At 48.1% G+C, this 16190-nt stretch overlaps 2 protein-coding genes across 2 annotated transcripts in view; both read left to right on the top strand.

Moving 5' to 3' along the window:
* Positions 1 to 6061, top strand: part of LOC122367722 (THO complex subunit 2-like) — a 41568-nt gene extending 35507 nt beyond the window's left edge. The window contains exons 32-34 of the mRNA XM_043341072.1: positions 2303 to 2364; positions 4842 to 4936; positions 5553 to 6061. Coding sequence (XP_043197007.1) covers positions 2303 to 2364; positions 4842 to 4936; positions 5553 to 5583 — 188 coding nt within the window. The 3' untranslated portion in view covers positions 5584 to 6061. The remainder of the gene's footprint in view (positions 1 to 2302; positions 2365 to 4841; positions 4937 to 5552) is intronic.
* Positions 6062 to 13874: 7813 nt separating this feature from the next.
* LOC122367718 (ATP-dependent RNA helicase A-like) lies at positions 13875 to 15382 on the top strand. Its single transcript, XM_043341067.1, has 3 exons — positions 13875 to 13883; positions 14164 to 14213; positions 14770 to 15382. The coding sequence occupies exons 1-3, from the start codon at positions 13875 to 13877 to the stop codon at positions 15380 to 15382; spliced, it is 672 nt and encodes a 223-aa protein (XP_043197002.1).
* Positions 15383 to 16190: the final 808 nt, after the last annotated feature.

Here is a 16190-nt window from a genome sequence, read left to right as displayed (position 1 = left end):
GAAAGTTTCTCGGCTGGTGGTGGGGCACCTGTGTGCCGATTTTGAACGAAATCGGGGGGGACCCCCCATTGACCCAAAATTTTGATTTTCCCGTAAAAACTTTCCTATGGGGAAAAAGTGGAATTTTCCTGCAGGACTGTGTCTGGGTAAACGAGAGCTTTCGATTGATACCCATTTTTACCATAGCACCACTTTTTTGTCCGTACAAAGGCGATTTTACGGATATTTTACGAGTCTAGGGGGCTTTACGGGCCTTAAACGTCAATGCAACGGGGACCGTTTTGGGGAAAGTTTCTCGGCGGGTGGTGGGGCACCTGTGTGCCGATTTTGAACGAAATCGGGGGGACCCCCTATTGACCCAAAATTTTGATTTTCCCGTAAAAACTTTCCTATGAGAAAAAAGTGAAATTTTCCTGCAGGACTGTGTCTGGGTAAACGAGAGCTTTCGATTGATACCCATTTTTACCATAGCACCACTTTTTTGTCCGTACAAAGGCGATTTTACGGATATTTTACGAGTCTAGGGGGCTTTACGGGCCTTAAACGTCAATGCAACGGGAACCGTTTTGGGGAAAGTTTCTCGGCTGGTGGTGGGGCACCTGTGTGCCGATTTTGAACGAAATCGGGGGGACCCCCCATTGACCCAAAATTTTGATTTTCCCGTACAAACTTTCCTATGGGGAAAAAGTGGAATTTTCCTGCAGGACTGTGTCTGGGTAAACGAGAGCTTTCGATTGATACCCATTTTTACCATAGCACCACTTTTTTGTCCGTACAAAGGCGATTTTACGGATATTTTACGAGTCTAGGGGGCTTTACGGGCCTTAAACGTCAATGCAACGGTGACCGTTTTGGGGAAAGTTTCTCGGCTGGTGGTGGGGCACCTGTGTGCCGATTTTGAACGAAATCGGGGGGGACCCCCCATTGACCCAAAATTTTGATTTTCCCGTAAAAACTTTCCTATGGGGAAAGAGTGGAATTTTCCTGCAGGACTGTGTCTGGGTAAACGAGAGCTTTCGATTGATACCCATTTTTACCATAGCACCACTTTTTTGTCCGTACAAAAGCGATTTTACGGATATTTTACGAGTCTAGGGGGCTTTACGGGCCTTAAACGTCAATGCAACGGGGACCGTTTTGGGGAAAGTTTCTCGGCTGGTGGTGGGGCACCTGTGTGCCGATTTTGAACGAAATCGGGGGGGACCCCCCATTGACCCAAAATTTTGATTTTCCCGTAAAAACTTTCCTATGGGGAAAAAGTGGAATTTTCCTGCAGGACTGTGTCTGGGTAAACGAGAGCTTTCGATTGATACCCATTTATACCATAGCACCACTTTTTTGTCCGTACAAAGGCGATTTTACGGATATTTTACGAGTCTAGGGGGCTTTACGGGCCTTAAACGTCAATGCAACGGGGACCGTTTTGGGGAAAGTTTCTCGGCTGGTGTTGGGGCACCTGTGTGCCGATTTTGAACGAAATCGGGGGGGACCCCCCATTGACCCAAAATTTTGATTTTCCCGTAAAAACTTTCCTATGGGGAAAAAGTGAAATTTTCTTGCAGGACTGTGTCTGGGTAAACGAGAGCTTTCGATTGATACCCATTTTTACCTCTTTGTGACGTCATTTCTAGGGGAAAACGGGTCATAAAGGTTTCCCTCTACCGGGGCCTTTTTCCCCCTACCGAATCTGTGCTGTGCTGAATCTGTGCTGAATCTGTGCCAACTTCCGTTACATCAAATAATCGTCATTACTTAAATTGTCCAGCATTTTAAATGCAGAAGCATGTATTTTCCCATATTTTGTTAGGTGGCTTGAGAAGTCCGAGTCGCTTTGTTCGGGATGCTTTGTGATTGCTGCTTGTTAGTTGAACAGATTCGTGACACTCATAGATGCTCTGGTAGCGTAGATGCATTCGTAGAGATTGCTTCGTCGAAGGTGAAACTATCCAGCGACCATCAATATACCCGCGGTGGTAACTGGCGAGCCTTTGAGATGTCAAGCTTCGGCAGTTTGTTTATGTGAAAACAGAAATCCCTCTGTAAAGTTAGTAGAGTAAAGTTACGTAGCTGATGTGGTCTGAATGTATGAACGTAGCAGCGTAGATGTCGGGGCAGTCAATCGCGGTTGGCGTCTCGGCTGTGCTGTTTATGACTATGTTGCGCCAAGCGGGCGGTGTGCGCTCACAGTAAACTGCTTGTGTGTTCACTTCACTGTCTTGTTTTTCACAGCCAAGCGGGTGATTTGTGTGAGCAGCTCACAGTACTGTTTTGTGTTTACGCTGTACTGTCTGTGTGTCCACAGCCAAGCGGCGCTCGGAGGGCGAGGTCGAGTACAGAGAGGTCAAGGAGAAAAGACGAACACGGGTGAGTTATGGCGTCCTAACCATGAGTATCCCATTCTGTCCTCTGACTGTCGTTTGTTCTGTGTGACCTGGCACTCGAAGATCTGGAGCCCATCACTCAAATGTGATGGTTTTGCCTGATCCTGACGGTCGTCTTGCAGTTTTAGCGTTGGGAAAGCATCTGAAAACTCGGTATATTCTGACTAAATTTGTCTAACTTTGTCCTCTCCTAACGACAGTGTACCGTCTCCCGTCTGTCTGTAATTTACCGTCTCCCGATGGTTGAGCGTATGCATTTTCTGCTCGGCGGGAGAGTCTCCCGCTGGGTCCCGCAGGGTCTGACCCTGCCGATTGCTGGCTGGCCAGTTTGGGCAGTGTACTAACTCATGAAATTCAGTCTGATCCTGTCTGGTGACGTAACCGCGCTCAAAGACGACTTAGCGTGTTTTCAGACATTGGCACATCAATCGATCAGCGTTTAATGCGAGCAAAAATGTCATGACACAACATATCTTTGCTTACTGATTAGCCGGCTTTGGTTTTGAGCAGCAGTTGCAATCTTGTTGGTATTTATGGGAGTGGCTTTGTAGTAGCTGGCTGTGCGCAACGCTTACTCCGGTGACAGGCGACCCAGAGCTGGATGATCTGTCGCTGGTCCCAGCCCATCCCTTCGTGTTCTGCCCGGTCCTCCCCGACCTGTCTCCACATATCCTCCCATCCCACCCAGCTGTGCCCCGTCCTGTTCGCCCGTCCCGTCCGCGATCCTGCCCCGTCCCGTCTCGTCCCGTCCGTCTATCCAGCTGGTCACGGGTCGGTCGGTTGTGGTGAAACGACTGGTCGGTGGAGCCAGTCCCGCTGTCACTGTCCCGGGTCAGCCGTGCTGTCGTACAGGCTGGGGGAGCGGCCACATCCTGACCTGGCTAAACAGACGGAGCTGTTCAAACCGAGAATTTCTTCATCTGCATTACTCCGGCTTACTCTGTTTGCGGTGACACGTTCTCTTGTTCATCTATTAACCCGCGCGGGGCTGGGGTCTCCAGCCGAACGCGCGGGGCTGGGGGGGGTAAATTTTACCCCCCCCCTGTTATCTCCCGAACTAATGGTCCGATTTGGAAAATTCAAACGCCAATCGAAAGCCCTCGTCACGAACTACTAAAAACATGTACTTAATTTAAAGTTTGAGGTCAAGGTCAAGGTCAGGTCAAGGGTACAAATTGCAAGTTTCTACAGTATCGGCCTTGCACCGTAGTTGCCGAAGAATGGAGTCATGGACTGAGACTGATCGCCCAAAACGTGTTCTTAGGCTACCAAGACAATATTCGTTGCATACAATATCATTCAGAGGTCAAGGTCAAGGTCAGGTCAGGTCAGGTCAGGTCACCAAAAAACAAAATATAGAAAAGGGCATGTGCGGCACATGTTTTATGGGTCATTTTACTCATAGAATTCAATAGGCACACTCAATAAGTGATATGGACCACCTCTGGATGAATTTCAGGTCGAGGTCAGGTCAAGGTCAGGTCAAGTGAGGTCAAATTTTGAAGTTGGTTGTTAAGGCCTAAAAAGGTGTCTATCTGATGCAGTTTTTCACGGCGAATCGAATGGTGCTATTTTTGTTTCCGTACGAGGTCTAGAACTTCCAAAAAAGTCATTTTTCAAAAATTTTGTGTGTCGTGACGTCATAAAATTTTGAATAACTCCCACATTTTTTAACCGATTCTTCTAAAATTTGGTATGTAGGTGCACATAGACCACGTCTCTGACATATATTCCGGTTTTTTCGATAGACTCAAAATTTTGGATTTTATAATGATTTTCCCAAAAAAGTCAGTTTTTTGAAAAAAAATTAGGCCAAAATCCAAAATATTCAAAAAACCGAGATAGCCATTTGATAGACAAAGTAAAATTACGTATAACCTTTTTTGTTACGTCTTGATTCCTTTAAAAATGAAGATGTTAGCGGCGTTTGAACTTTTGCCGTTTTTGAGGCGAAAATGGCGAACATGACGTCACTAAAACGTCAATTTCTCAAAAATTTTCCGACGGATTTCGCTCAAATTTTCAGGGAACGTGTCAAATTGATGTAAGAAAAGGTACTGAAAGTTTGGCGGCGCTGCGCGCCGCCGTTTTTGAGATATCGCAAACATTCGCGAGGGGGGGTAAAATTTACCCCCCCCAGCCCCGCGCGGGTTAATGACCGTTAACACTGTTCACTGATGATTATCGACGCTACCCACTCCGACGCCTGTCCTCTGTAGTATCCGATCCACTGATACCTTGTCTACTTTGGCGTCTGTCCTGGTCTGACACCCGTCCACTGTGTGTACTCTGGCCATCCATCTATCCATAATGACTGTCTGTCCGCCTCAGACTGTTCCGCTTTGTCACTGAGGTCTCAGGCCTGCCAAGTGTCCACTCTTTCCACTTTGGCGTATGTCGACTATGTAAGTAACTATGTAAGTTATGTATATCTACTGACTCTCTGTCCATTTTCCACAGCGTGAGGAGGAGGTGGAGTACTATGACGAGCCTCTGCCTCGGTACGCCGCTGACGACTACGACTGGGAACGAGAGCGACCCGTCAAGGACAAACAATATCCTTTACTACAGCAACGGAGAGACGCTGGGCTCTAGTGGGACTGTGGAACGATGCATCGGGATGGACATAGGTGACAATCGGGTTTTGATATGCATAAAATGCTACGTAAATGAAATAGCACCCCACATTTTGCACTTTACTACTTGAGGCTGTGTCTCGCATAGTTAATCGATGAAATGAGTTACATGGACCCGAGTATGACCACTTGCTTTTCATTCTAAATGCATGGCGTTAGCTGCTTTCGTGATGAAATCCTTTTAATCTCCCATATTGTGCAAAGATGTAATGCGGCCCTGGTGAAAGTCACGCGTGCAACTTTGATATCGGCGATGTAACTATTTTTAGAGTCTGTATTGCACTGTTCTGACACTGTACGTTCTTGCCGGCCTTGGCTTTGCCTGCACTACATTGTGTGAGGCACATCGCGTTCGCTTCAGTTTCGTCAGCTGTGATTTTGGAACCGCTGGCATTCCTCGATATCACTGTATTTCAGGGTTTATCCTGTCCTCACTTACCAGTCATTCTCCCGACTTTCACTCAGCACTGTGTCTATGCAAGCGCATGCCTGTGTCCATCTATGCTCGCAGTCATTTTCCTTAACCGCGCTGCACTAGGGGCCGTCTGGACACAAAGCGACGCTGATGCTGATCCAGCTGCCATCGATGCCTGTATTTCGTGGCGGCGGCGAAGCTGGCGCAATTGGGACAGATCCTGCGCAGGTGCGGTAGGCGTGGGCTGACCGACCGAGGACTGCCGAGGCGCATTGCTAGCTGTTCCTGCCCACCCGGCGAATGCCATGGAAGTGAATTAGACGATACCGGGCCTTGGAATGACCTGGCAGTGACTGAGTGGTCGCACTAAACCTGACTGCGGCCGGCGGACCGGCGGACCGAGTCAGATGGTGGTAGCCCATGTGGTAGAACTTTGACTGAGGACTGGCGCCTGGGGTGGCCTGCTGGTCAGGCCTGTAATCGGATGTACTGGACGGCGGTGGTATGGCCGACGTGACGATAGAGAGCTGACGGCGGACACCACAAACCAATGCACGCTGAGCTGTGGAGAGCGCCGCTGAACATCGTGTTAATAATGCAGTTCATTGTGAATATACCGGGACATGTGAGCTATGTGTTTGGTGCCGTGAAATTGAGGCAGAGACGTGGCATGTCGGACGTCGGTCCGTAACAGTGACTCAACGGACAAGCGAGGGCTAACAGCAGTGGTGGTCGATTCGACCCGTGCTTTCGGCATATTGCTTCAGACTGATCTTAACAATCCGTTCGGTCCTGTTTGGAGCACATGATAGGTCATGGGATTTTTGGTATGCACCAGTATTTTACAATGCACTGTACCAGTTGCAAGTCGGATTTAAAACTTGCTCTCTTCCTGTCACGAAGGTTTGTTCCGGTTAATGTTTGGCAATCGACTAGATTCATGCAACACAGATAATACATGAACATGGTGCAACTGGAAGAACATCCTTTGCATTATTGTGGTGTCAAAAACATATTTTTCGCGGAAGATGTTTGGTTGCAAGTTTCCTTCAAGATAAAAATGTGTATCAAGTCTGGCTCTGTCAGCATTCATCAGTCGAAATAGGCGTTCAGACTATACGACCGAATTATTGGGTGTGATTAAAACAAATAGACCCCGGTCGAGCTTCAGATTAATGTCTCTGTAGTTGGTGTTATCTGTGGACCGCGTAAGATCGATCGATCATATTTATACCTGCGGGCTTTAGATACCTACATACCAATCGCCGATATTTTGTTCATCTCCTCATCACCTAGTCTCGGCAGTCGACAGATTTGACACGTGTCCACGACACCTTACATCTCCACTAATTGAGTGTCCATTGTACACCGTCCATCGACCAGTGGTCTGCTCACTACCCAACCCAGAAGTGAGGCAACTGAACAGGCGCTCTGGCGCAACCCGCCGGACTTGCTGAAATCTCAGCACAGCGCCGGACCGGCGCGGCGGAGATTTTTGAAACCTGCCTGCTAAGTGTCGTTTCGCGTAGAGGCGAACCGCCGCTCGCTGTGCCGGTTGGGCAGGTTTTGCTTAACGGGGGGGGGGGGAGACGGGACGAGATAGAGAGTGAGAGTGCGCTCTCCGGTCGCGGCGACGGCTTCATTCCGAGTCTCGGGTACGGGGCCGAGTCAAGGCCGTAAGAAACGGATGCACGTGCGTAACCCATCACTCAAACGCGCATAGTTCGGCGCGTAAGTGACTATGAATGGCGAGTAGTGACGTCTTTCAGGAGACGTAGTGTCGTAAGTCCCCACCCCCACCCCACCCCACCCCCCAGATGGATTATCAACACCTCTGTCATACGAAGACTCGAGCTGACGGCGAAAGCTACAACGCACTTCTTAAGTCCAGGAACCCTCGGGAGCTTTGGCTCGCGCGAAAATGAAGGGGATGGCGTTTTCCTGCGCACGAACGAATATTGCTTTTGATCACTTCACGTAACGTCACCGGGTCAAATGAAGTAGCTTCACTTCAAGAAAAATGAAATATTCACCCTATGCTAAGACGATAGAGACATTGTTTTGAAACATTCAATACCTAATTCGTAGGTGTGGCAGATGTAAGAAACGTTTATTTAGTATTTTCGCTTATACATGACCTAGGGTCAGGTCAGCTTGGTGACCTCACGAGCCACTGATGAAAAGTCGTCCCGACAGACAACGCTTCAGCATGCTGTGTGGAGGAGGGATTTCCAGCATACGGCAATGTTGACCTCCTGTCGCTCCAGGTCAGGTCACCAGGTCACGCTAAATGATCTCTCCTAAAGAACAACAAATTTTTACTTGTTAGGTACACCGACGAATCGATTGCTATTCTAAACTTTCGCTATTTGCTAGGAGCTGCAGATGCAAGAAAAAACGTTTATCTTGCATTTTAAATTTAGGCAAACGCTACGCCAACTTATGAACTCATTATGAGCCACTAACGAAAGGTCAACCCGACAAAAAAAAAACGCTTCACCTTTGCTTTGGGTTCACAAACACGAGTCACCCCCCCCCCCTCCTCCCCAGCTCTCGTGCCCCAGCCGTGATGCCCGGCTCAGAGTTGCCAGTAGCCGCTGCCGCCACATGAACCCACATCTGGTATACCTCCGCCGAGAGACTGGCTGAGCCCGTTTGCACCGTCCGGCCTCGCCGCGGAAGGATTTGGCAGCCTCCGGGAGAAATTTTCAACAAGGTCGTGGGCACCACGGCAAACATGTCCGCTTAGGAGTTACGTAAAAACACTCACACCAAATATTCCACTTTCACTGCCAGTTCCGTCTCATGAGACGGGTGAAAAGTATGGGCTAAAGCGAGAAACATGAGTTTTAACCCTCGCATGTGTGCGGCGTTTGCCAGCTTCTAATGTGTAGGGGGGGGGTCGGTTGGACCCCCCCCCCTTGCCGTTTGGCCCCTGATTGAGCTAGAGCTTCGCGGAAAAAACGAGCGTGCTGCCCGTGACGAGAGGAAGCCGATGATGCCCAATTTTAAGGTCCTAGGTCATTGGTTGACCTTCCAGGTCAGGGCAATGACCCAAAGTCGGGAAAATCGGGACCTGTTAGAAAGTCGTAAAGTGTGGCTGCTAAGAGGTTTTTCGGGGTGCTGATCACGAATATCGTGTTAGTTTTGATCACAGATGATGTCTTGAAGCATTTAGACCAGGTCGGGTCAGGTCAGGTCAGGTCAACCAGTAGGCGTCGTGACGGGTATTCGTAGTACGTGTTAACCGCCTCTGACAGCTTCGTAACATGTTACGAAGTCACCAAAACTACTTCGTAAATGTTCAAATGGTTGCTAAATTCGAATTCAGCTCCAAAAACTAGCCTAGAAACATGTAAAACTCGAAAAAGTGAACCGAGGTCACCCGAGGTCACCAAAGGTCAATGACCTGACCTGACCTTCAGGTGACCTTGACACACACGGGAGTAACATCAAATCACATGTTTTAACGTTTGAAACCACGAAAAGCTTGCAAACACGCGGCTAGTGCGAGCCGACATACGCGAAATCGCGATTCCGGCCAAACATGGTCTCGGAAAAGAGGTCACAGGTCAAAGGTCATTTGGGTCAGGGTCATGAAATTTTCAGGGTAGGTGTAAAATTGATCAATGCGAGGGTACTGAAAGTTTCGTCGCGATCGGCCGCTTTTTACGCGAGTTATTCGCGAAAAACCATGGGGGGGGGTCCATCCGACCCCCCCCCCCCCCCTACACATGCGAGGGTTAACGATCAAGTGCAACGCGGTTGATAGGTATCGCAGGCGGCCGAATTTGCAAATTAGATAGGTATGTGTATAAAACACAATGAACATGAACAGGCTGTGTGAGATTTGACTGTTGCAGATCAGAGAGCGGGAAAATATCTGACCCAGAATGCCAACCACCACATGGTGCACTGCATAACTATTCGAATTCGGTCAGAAGCTCGGTCCTGGGAAAGCATTACGACACTTACCGGTGACATTTTTCACCGGACATGAAAGAATTAGATGGTCAATTCAGAAATACAAACAAAGGAAGCCTCGGTACAGGAGTAATAAGTTGACGTCGAAAAAATCAATAGTCACCGTGGAAAAAATGTGTCACCCGGATTAACGAATAAGTGCACACAGCAGGGGCACGTGCCTTCCGCCCAGACTGGCTTTCACGTATACTGCGGGTTTTTTCGAAGAGGGCGGTTTCAAATCCGACCGGTGCAACGTCTACGGTTAATTCTGTTGCGTCATTCTATTAGTCCCGTTAAACTTTTAAGTGCACAAAGTTTGCTAGACAATGCTTACCTACACGTCGTTTGTCCCAGTTGCGCAGCGTCACCGGCTCAGAAAGACTGTTCAGACTGAAAGACTGCTCAGACAAGCCTGGCGAAATGATAATGGTCGAATACCTATAAATAATGCCATTTATGTGGATGTATGCCGTATGTAATTGCTGGTAAAGCCGTTTAGGTGAGAAAACGCCACATTTGACCCTCGCTGAACCTATTACTTTTCTAGAGGTATACGGTTACAGGCTACAGCCAGTCGGCTTCATATACATATACGGCTGAGAGGAGAGGCGGGTATAGGTACGACCCCCTCGACGTCCGACTTGAGTCAAAGCGAACGGTCGAAAATCAACGGAAAAAGAGGTAGAGAGAGGTAAACACTGTAAAAAATAAAAACACATTTCGTGTTATATATTAGCCGTTACAAAACACAGCGATTGTTATTCAATTTTAGCAGGAAACGTTTGTTTTAAATTGCATTAGCGAGACATAAGAAAGCGAAATCCAGGAAGCTGGATAATTTTTCCGAGGAAAATGTACCCCCTCCCCCCACTGGATCTCAAGTCACTTCTCTGGATCCACTATTGTTCCAGACTCGCGAACTCAATTTGATTGGGAGTTGAAAAAACTTCGATGACCTAAAATGACCTTGGCTGCATCATAAAGGTATGAGGTAACGCAAGGTATATAATTATCTGCATCAGACTCTCCCTGAAAGTTTCAGCGCTCCTTTCAAAAGGTTCCTGCCTCTTGGCACGTTGCGAGGTTGCGACATCTTAGGACCATGCATTATTTCGTTGCCTAAATTGGTGAGTGAGCTGACCTGAAAATGCAAAGGTGATGCTAAAATATCCTAAAAACAAATGCCACCCTATACGATGTTTCAGCTCTCATCTCCAAAACGCGTTCCGAACAATCGTGCAAAAAAGCCAGGGGTGGACGGTGGTATAAAGACACGCCCCCCCCCCTCCAGCCTACGCCAGAAGGCATCTTGTGTCACGCTTTTCCTATTGCTGACCTAATGAAGGAGTATTTTTAACGGTGTTTCACTTCAGAGTCAGCTTTGTGACGTCTTTGTAATATCTATATCACTTCTGCAAGCTGCAAGCCTAAGGCAGTATTTTCGGATTGTGACAGGCTTTTGTTGTCTTGCACTGCCCTCTCCTCTCTTGCGCTGAATTACCGTAGCGCGGGCTGGAGCAACCCGGTACCTACTACCTCTCGAGTTAGCCTTCCCCGCCCCCCCCCCCCCCCCAACTGCAGACAGCTGCAGACCTCCCGTTCCACCAGCTGGCTGCACGCAACTGGACTCCAAAGAAGCACCTGCGCACGGCTCGCCGGGCTACCGGTGCGCCAGGTTTGCCGGTTCGTTGAACCCCGCACGATGAGGAAGTTAGAAGTTGTTTTAATGGAGAGGCGGTGTGACCGATCACAACAGGGTGCATCAACAGCTTATTCCCGTTTACAAAATGTTTTGATGAATGCCTTCGGCCATAAGTGATATAGGGGAAGGGTAAGACTGACCAGCAAAAGTTTACAGATCTTGCTACACTGCTCTCTAGCCTCATATTGTTTATAGCATTCGGAATGTTTAAACCCGCGCCCCGTTGGGCTCTGCCGAGCAACGCGCCCTGTTGGGGGGGGGGGGGGGTAATTTGGCCCCCCTAAGATCTCGAGAACCACGCAACCTAGCGACAAGCGGCGAACGGTGTTGGATAGCCCTATCAGGGAACCACCTTGTGACCCAATTTTATTGACCTAGGTCAAACCGATGACGTCACAGGTCAGGTCAAAGGTCGAATTTTTACCGTTTACAGGCATTTCAAGAAATGCGTTGTACAATCGAGTAAAACGCATTTCATTGAAAATCATCGATGGGGAAATGTTCTTTAAACACATATTTTGCTGTTTGAGGTCACTGATACCAGGTCAGGTCACAGAGGTCAGGTCACTGGGGGGTCACAATATGAAACTGTCGTGTGATGCATGTTTTATGGTCCATTTTACATGACAAATGCGATTATGTGGGTCAGGCAGCCTTTGGGGCCAGCTTAGGTCACGTTTTGGTCAAGGTCAGGTCAAGGTCAGGTCAAATTAGGTCAAATTTCAAAGTTGATATTTTTGCATTAAATGGGTATCGATTCGATGCAGCTCGTCACGGGGAGTTCAATTGTGGTCTTTGTTTTGCCCTAAGTGGTTTAGAATCGCTGAAAATTGAGTTAAAAATTTGACGTCATCATTTTTGAACAGTTTTTTTTCGCTATAACTTGGCCAAAAAACGATACCTATATCAATCTGAAATTTGGCATGTATATAGAAGAACGCAGGGACTATTACATATATTCCGGTTTTTTCGAAATTCGGAAGAATATTAGGACTTTTTTTAGTTTTCTTAAAAATCAAGTTTTTGAACTTTGGGGGGCCAAAAACCCAAAATTTTTAAAATCCGAGATAGCAGTTTTGTAGCGCCGCTTTTTTCTACTAGACCATATAAAGAACTTTGAAATTGCTTGGTAATTGTAGATTTGGTGATCGTTTCAACTTTCAGTATTTCATGTTTTTTGCTCATTTTTGCTCGAACATGACCTCAGTTTGACCTCAATAACTCCTGACCTAAGGTGACCTGTGACTTGAAATCTGGTGTCAAGGTGTCAAATTGATGCCCGGGAAGGTACTGAAAATTTGGCGGCGCCGCGCGCCGCCGTTTTCTTGCTATTCAGAAAAAAAACACAGGGGAGGTGGGCAAATTGCCCCCCCCCCCCAATGGGGCGAGGGTTTAACCCTTGCCGGCACAGGGGGGTTGATGCAAAAACCCTAAGGTTTTTCGCGAATAACTCGCGTAAAAAGCGGCCAGGCCGATCGCGACGAAACTTTCAGTACCCTCGCATTGATCAATTTTACACCTACCCTGAAAATTTCATGACCCTGACGCAAATGACCTTTGACCTGTGACCTCTTTTTCGAGACCATGTTTGGCCGGAATCGCGATTCGGCGTATGTCGGCTCGCATTAGCCCGCAAGTGTTTTCGTCATTATTTTGGACGTTCTTTCGATTGCCGCTTACCGCGTGTCGCTACGTGGCCCAGGAGCCGAGTTAGAACCCCCGGCCCGGCGCGGAATCTCGGAGCACCGACCCGGCGCGGGTTAAACATGCAAGAAAGGCGCCTGAATTAAAGCATCCTTAGGCCTCCAACCTTGGGCCTTTAGACCTCCTTACAGGATCATCACAACATTTTTCTCAATAGCTCAAAATTTATGCATCCTGGCCCCCATGAACTCAAGGTGGCCATTGGTGCGAAGGGAGACAAAGGTAGTGAGTGCATAAAGCAGCAGATAACAGCAGCGGCTCAGCCGAGAAGGCTGGTGGTTCGCCTTGTCCCAGTAGGCCGTCTTACCCCACCTTCCCCATATCTATTCACAACCATTTTGAAGCAACGCTCGGATGGCTAATAACTTCAGTCTTACAATCAGAAAATAAATACCCCCCCCCCCTCGGTGGAACGTGCCGCTGCTATGCATATGTCGTTTTTCCTAATGAAAAATGCGTTTAACAGAATTTACCATTATCATCACTTTCATCACGATTATGTGAATGGTTACCTGGCGCAGTGTTGAAAAGTAAACTCCGCGGCATTTTCGGTCGGGGTATCTTCACCCCAAGACGGAAGGCGTCATGTGCACTTGCATATTGCAGCACGAGTCTACATCTGCACTATGCTCGCCTCTACATTCCTAATTCATTGAATAGCTCGGATGCTGCGAATGACTACATGCCACTTTTTACATTTTTGAACGCGTGCAGTGCATGTCCACTTTCGCAAGGTCCGCATTCACTCCATCCTGCGTAAGACTGTGTGAGACCAAATTTGTATCCAGGCAAAGCTATGGGTTGTCTACCTCACATAACTGTATTTTGCCGACTCATTGCCAAGTGTCCTACATCTGCGCCCGCTCTCACTCACGCGGAAGAGAGAAGTTCCGTCACACTTGTGCATGATCTCCCGCTTTGCAAAACTTCCCTAAAGTTCGTATCATGCGCTCTGCGGGAAATATGCGAGCTCTGGCCCACGCTGTAGAGTGTAGGTAGTGCAGGACTGTGCAGCCTGCAGTATATAACAGAGGTGTTTACCCCTTGAGGGCACCAGTCCACCGCCCACCATGAAGCCGGTAACGTGCCTACGTGTGCAGTGACCTTTGTCAGTGATCGAACTATACCACAGCCTCTCATGGCTGTGGTCGTTCTATCATGCATCTAATGCGACAGTGATTCGTGACACCAAATTTGTGCAACATTCAGTGAGAAGAGAAGTTGTAGCCAGAAGAGTGTGGCAGCTCCAACGCTAATTACCTATCACTTAAGGACTCTGAGTGATTAGTGACAGCGTTTCGCACGCTTGTGTAACTACATATATGCGTGGTTTGACAGACCTTCTGTGTTCTGTTTCAGAGCACCGTAGTCGTTGTCCTTGGCGCTCTTCTCGCCACCTTTACTCCCAGGTAAGGTAGCGATATGATTGGTCTGCTGCTGTACCTACTTTTCGGCATTTTTTCATGTATGTCTGAGAATGACGTTTGCCTTTACTGTGGCCCATTGTCAATTTGACTTCGGAAAAAACTGCTCGCTCGTCTTTGAAAAAAGAAAAAGACATTATAATGTACATATTTCAAGCATAAAACGCCGGGCGTTGGGAAATCGTTTTAACTGTCTACAGGTAACTTTGAGTCGAGACAGCATTCTTTTTTCAGATGCCTCTAGAATAAAGCTTTTTTATGCCCTTCAAGTAGCAAATGAAAGTTAGGATCGACCCATAAAGGACCGAACCGTTTCCTCCTTTGTCTCTGTTTCCGCGTCACGTCCGCGTCTGTGCTCTAAATTATTAACGATGCAACGGAAGTGGGCGACTTTTGCAGCGGTGCCGTGGGTTTTCGGCCATTAGCCATTCATTCAACCAGTCAGAAAGTTTATCTGGACATTGAGTATCGGAAATGTACCCTGTGCAACATTTGTACCACATAAATATGATATGTGCTAACAATTTCTCATTCATTCCAGCCATGGGACCTTCCACCACAAAGGCAAGGGCAAAGGCGGCAACACCTTCATCCGAGTGACCCAGTTCGGAGCAGGCGGCTACGGTCACCGCGGCTTCAGACACGGCGGCTTCAGTCAGGGCGGCTTCGGGCACAGCGGCTTCCAGCCCGGCGGCTACCAGTACGGGGGTTACGGATACGGACCGGTGGGCTACGGACAAACCGGGTACGGAGTCGGCGGATACGGAGACGACGACGACTACGGATACGGCTCGTACGGACACGGGTCGCAAGGACTTGGGTCGTACGGACAAGGATACGGGCACGGATACGGACTCGGTCAGAGATACAGACACGGTGGATACAACCGGCACCATTCTAATCTCATCATCGAGGAACATCACTCTCACGGAAAGGGAGGCGGATTCTTCAAGGGAATCGGCAATGGCATCCTTAACGGGTTCAATAACTTCTTCGGGAAAGGCAAGGGCGTGTTCGGAGACGGCCATGACTATGAGTTTATCGGTGTGCTGAGCCCGAAGTTTTATAACCGGGGTCATTTCGGCGTGCCTTACGGCGGGTACGGAGGTTTCCGGCCGGGGTACTTGCATGGAGGCTACAGTGGTGTGTACTAGGCATGTTATCCGATTGTTATGTGGTGTATGAAGCACGACGATGGTTTTGTTACGGTATCGGAGTTTGATGTAAGTCGGAGTTAAGTCAGTGGATAGAAGCAGCAGGCTCTGTTTCTTACTGCCACTTGTTACTCGTGGGGCAAACCACTCGTTCAGTTGCATGTTGTGTGATACATTGCAATATATGATATGCCACAATGATTTGTGTATCGTCTTCGGATGTCGCATGGAATGAAATTAGAGTGATTTTTAGCGTAAATAATAATTCCTCTACTTGTCCCGGAAGTTTTGTCATATGTGTGAAATACGCCTGTTTGATCGTAATCCTTGCGGTAGCAGGTTGCAAGAGGTAGGACTGCACCACGTTTTAGCCTACATTATTGTACCATATGTGATGACCGATAGATTTTGTTTTTGTTTTTGATCTATCGAAAGTATCGATTAGTTAGTAAACATCAATGACCTATATTTCGCTGAATCTTAAACATTTTCACTTGCACGTCTGACACGACGTATGCACACTTGCACATCAGCCACTTTCTAGAAACTTGGAGCGGTAACTTACTGGAGCCTTCCGCTGTCTCGATTCTAACACTTTTACGCACAGTTTTCATCAACAAGGAACAAATCTCAGACAACTGTCGTGGCCGACTGCCTTCGCTGCTCAGGATCCGTGCTAAATACAATAGTAGCGACCGGGAACGGCATCAGATATTGTTGGCATTTGATCTGCTACTGATCTGTATTATCGGTCATCGCCATGTATTCTGGGGTCACTGCCACGGTGCTACGTCTGCATAAAAGCGCG

The sequence above is a fragment of the Amphibalanus amphitrite genome, unplaced genomic scaffold (assembly GCF_019059575.1).
Source record: "Amphibalanus amphitrite isolate SeventyFive unplaced genomic scaffold, NRLGWU_Aamphi_draft 000892F_arrow, whole genome shotgun sequence".
NCBI lineage: Eukaryota > Metazoa > Arthropoda > Thecostraca > Balanomorpha > Balanidae > Amphibalanus > Amphibalanus amphitrite.
Note: the sequence above shows the minus strand (reverse complement) of the source record. Positions and strands in the feature narration are given on the sequence as shown.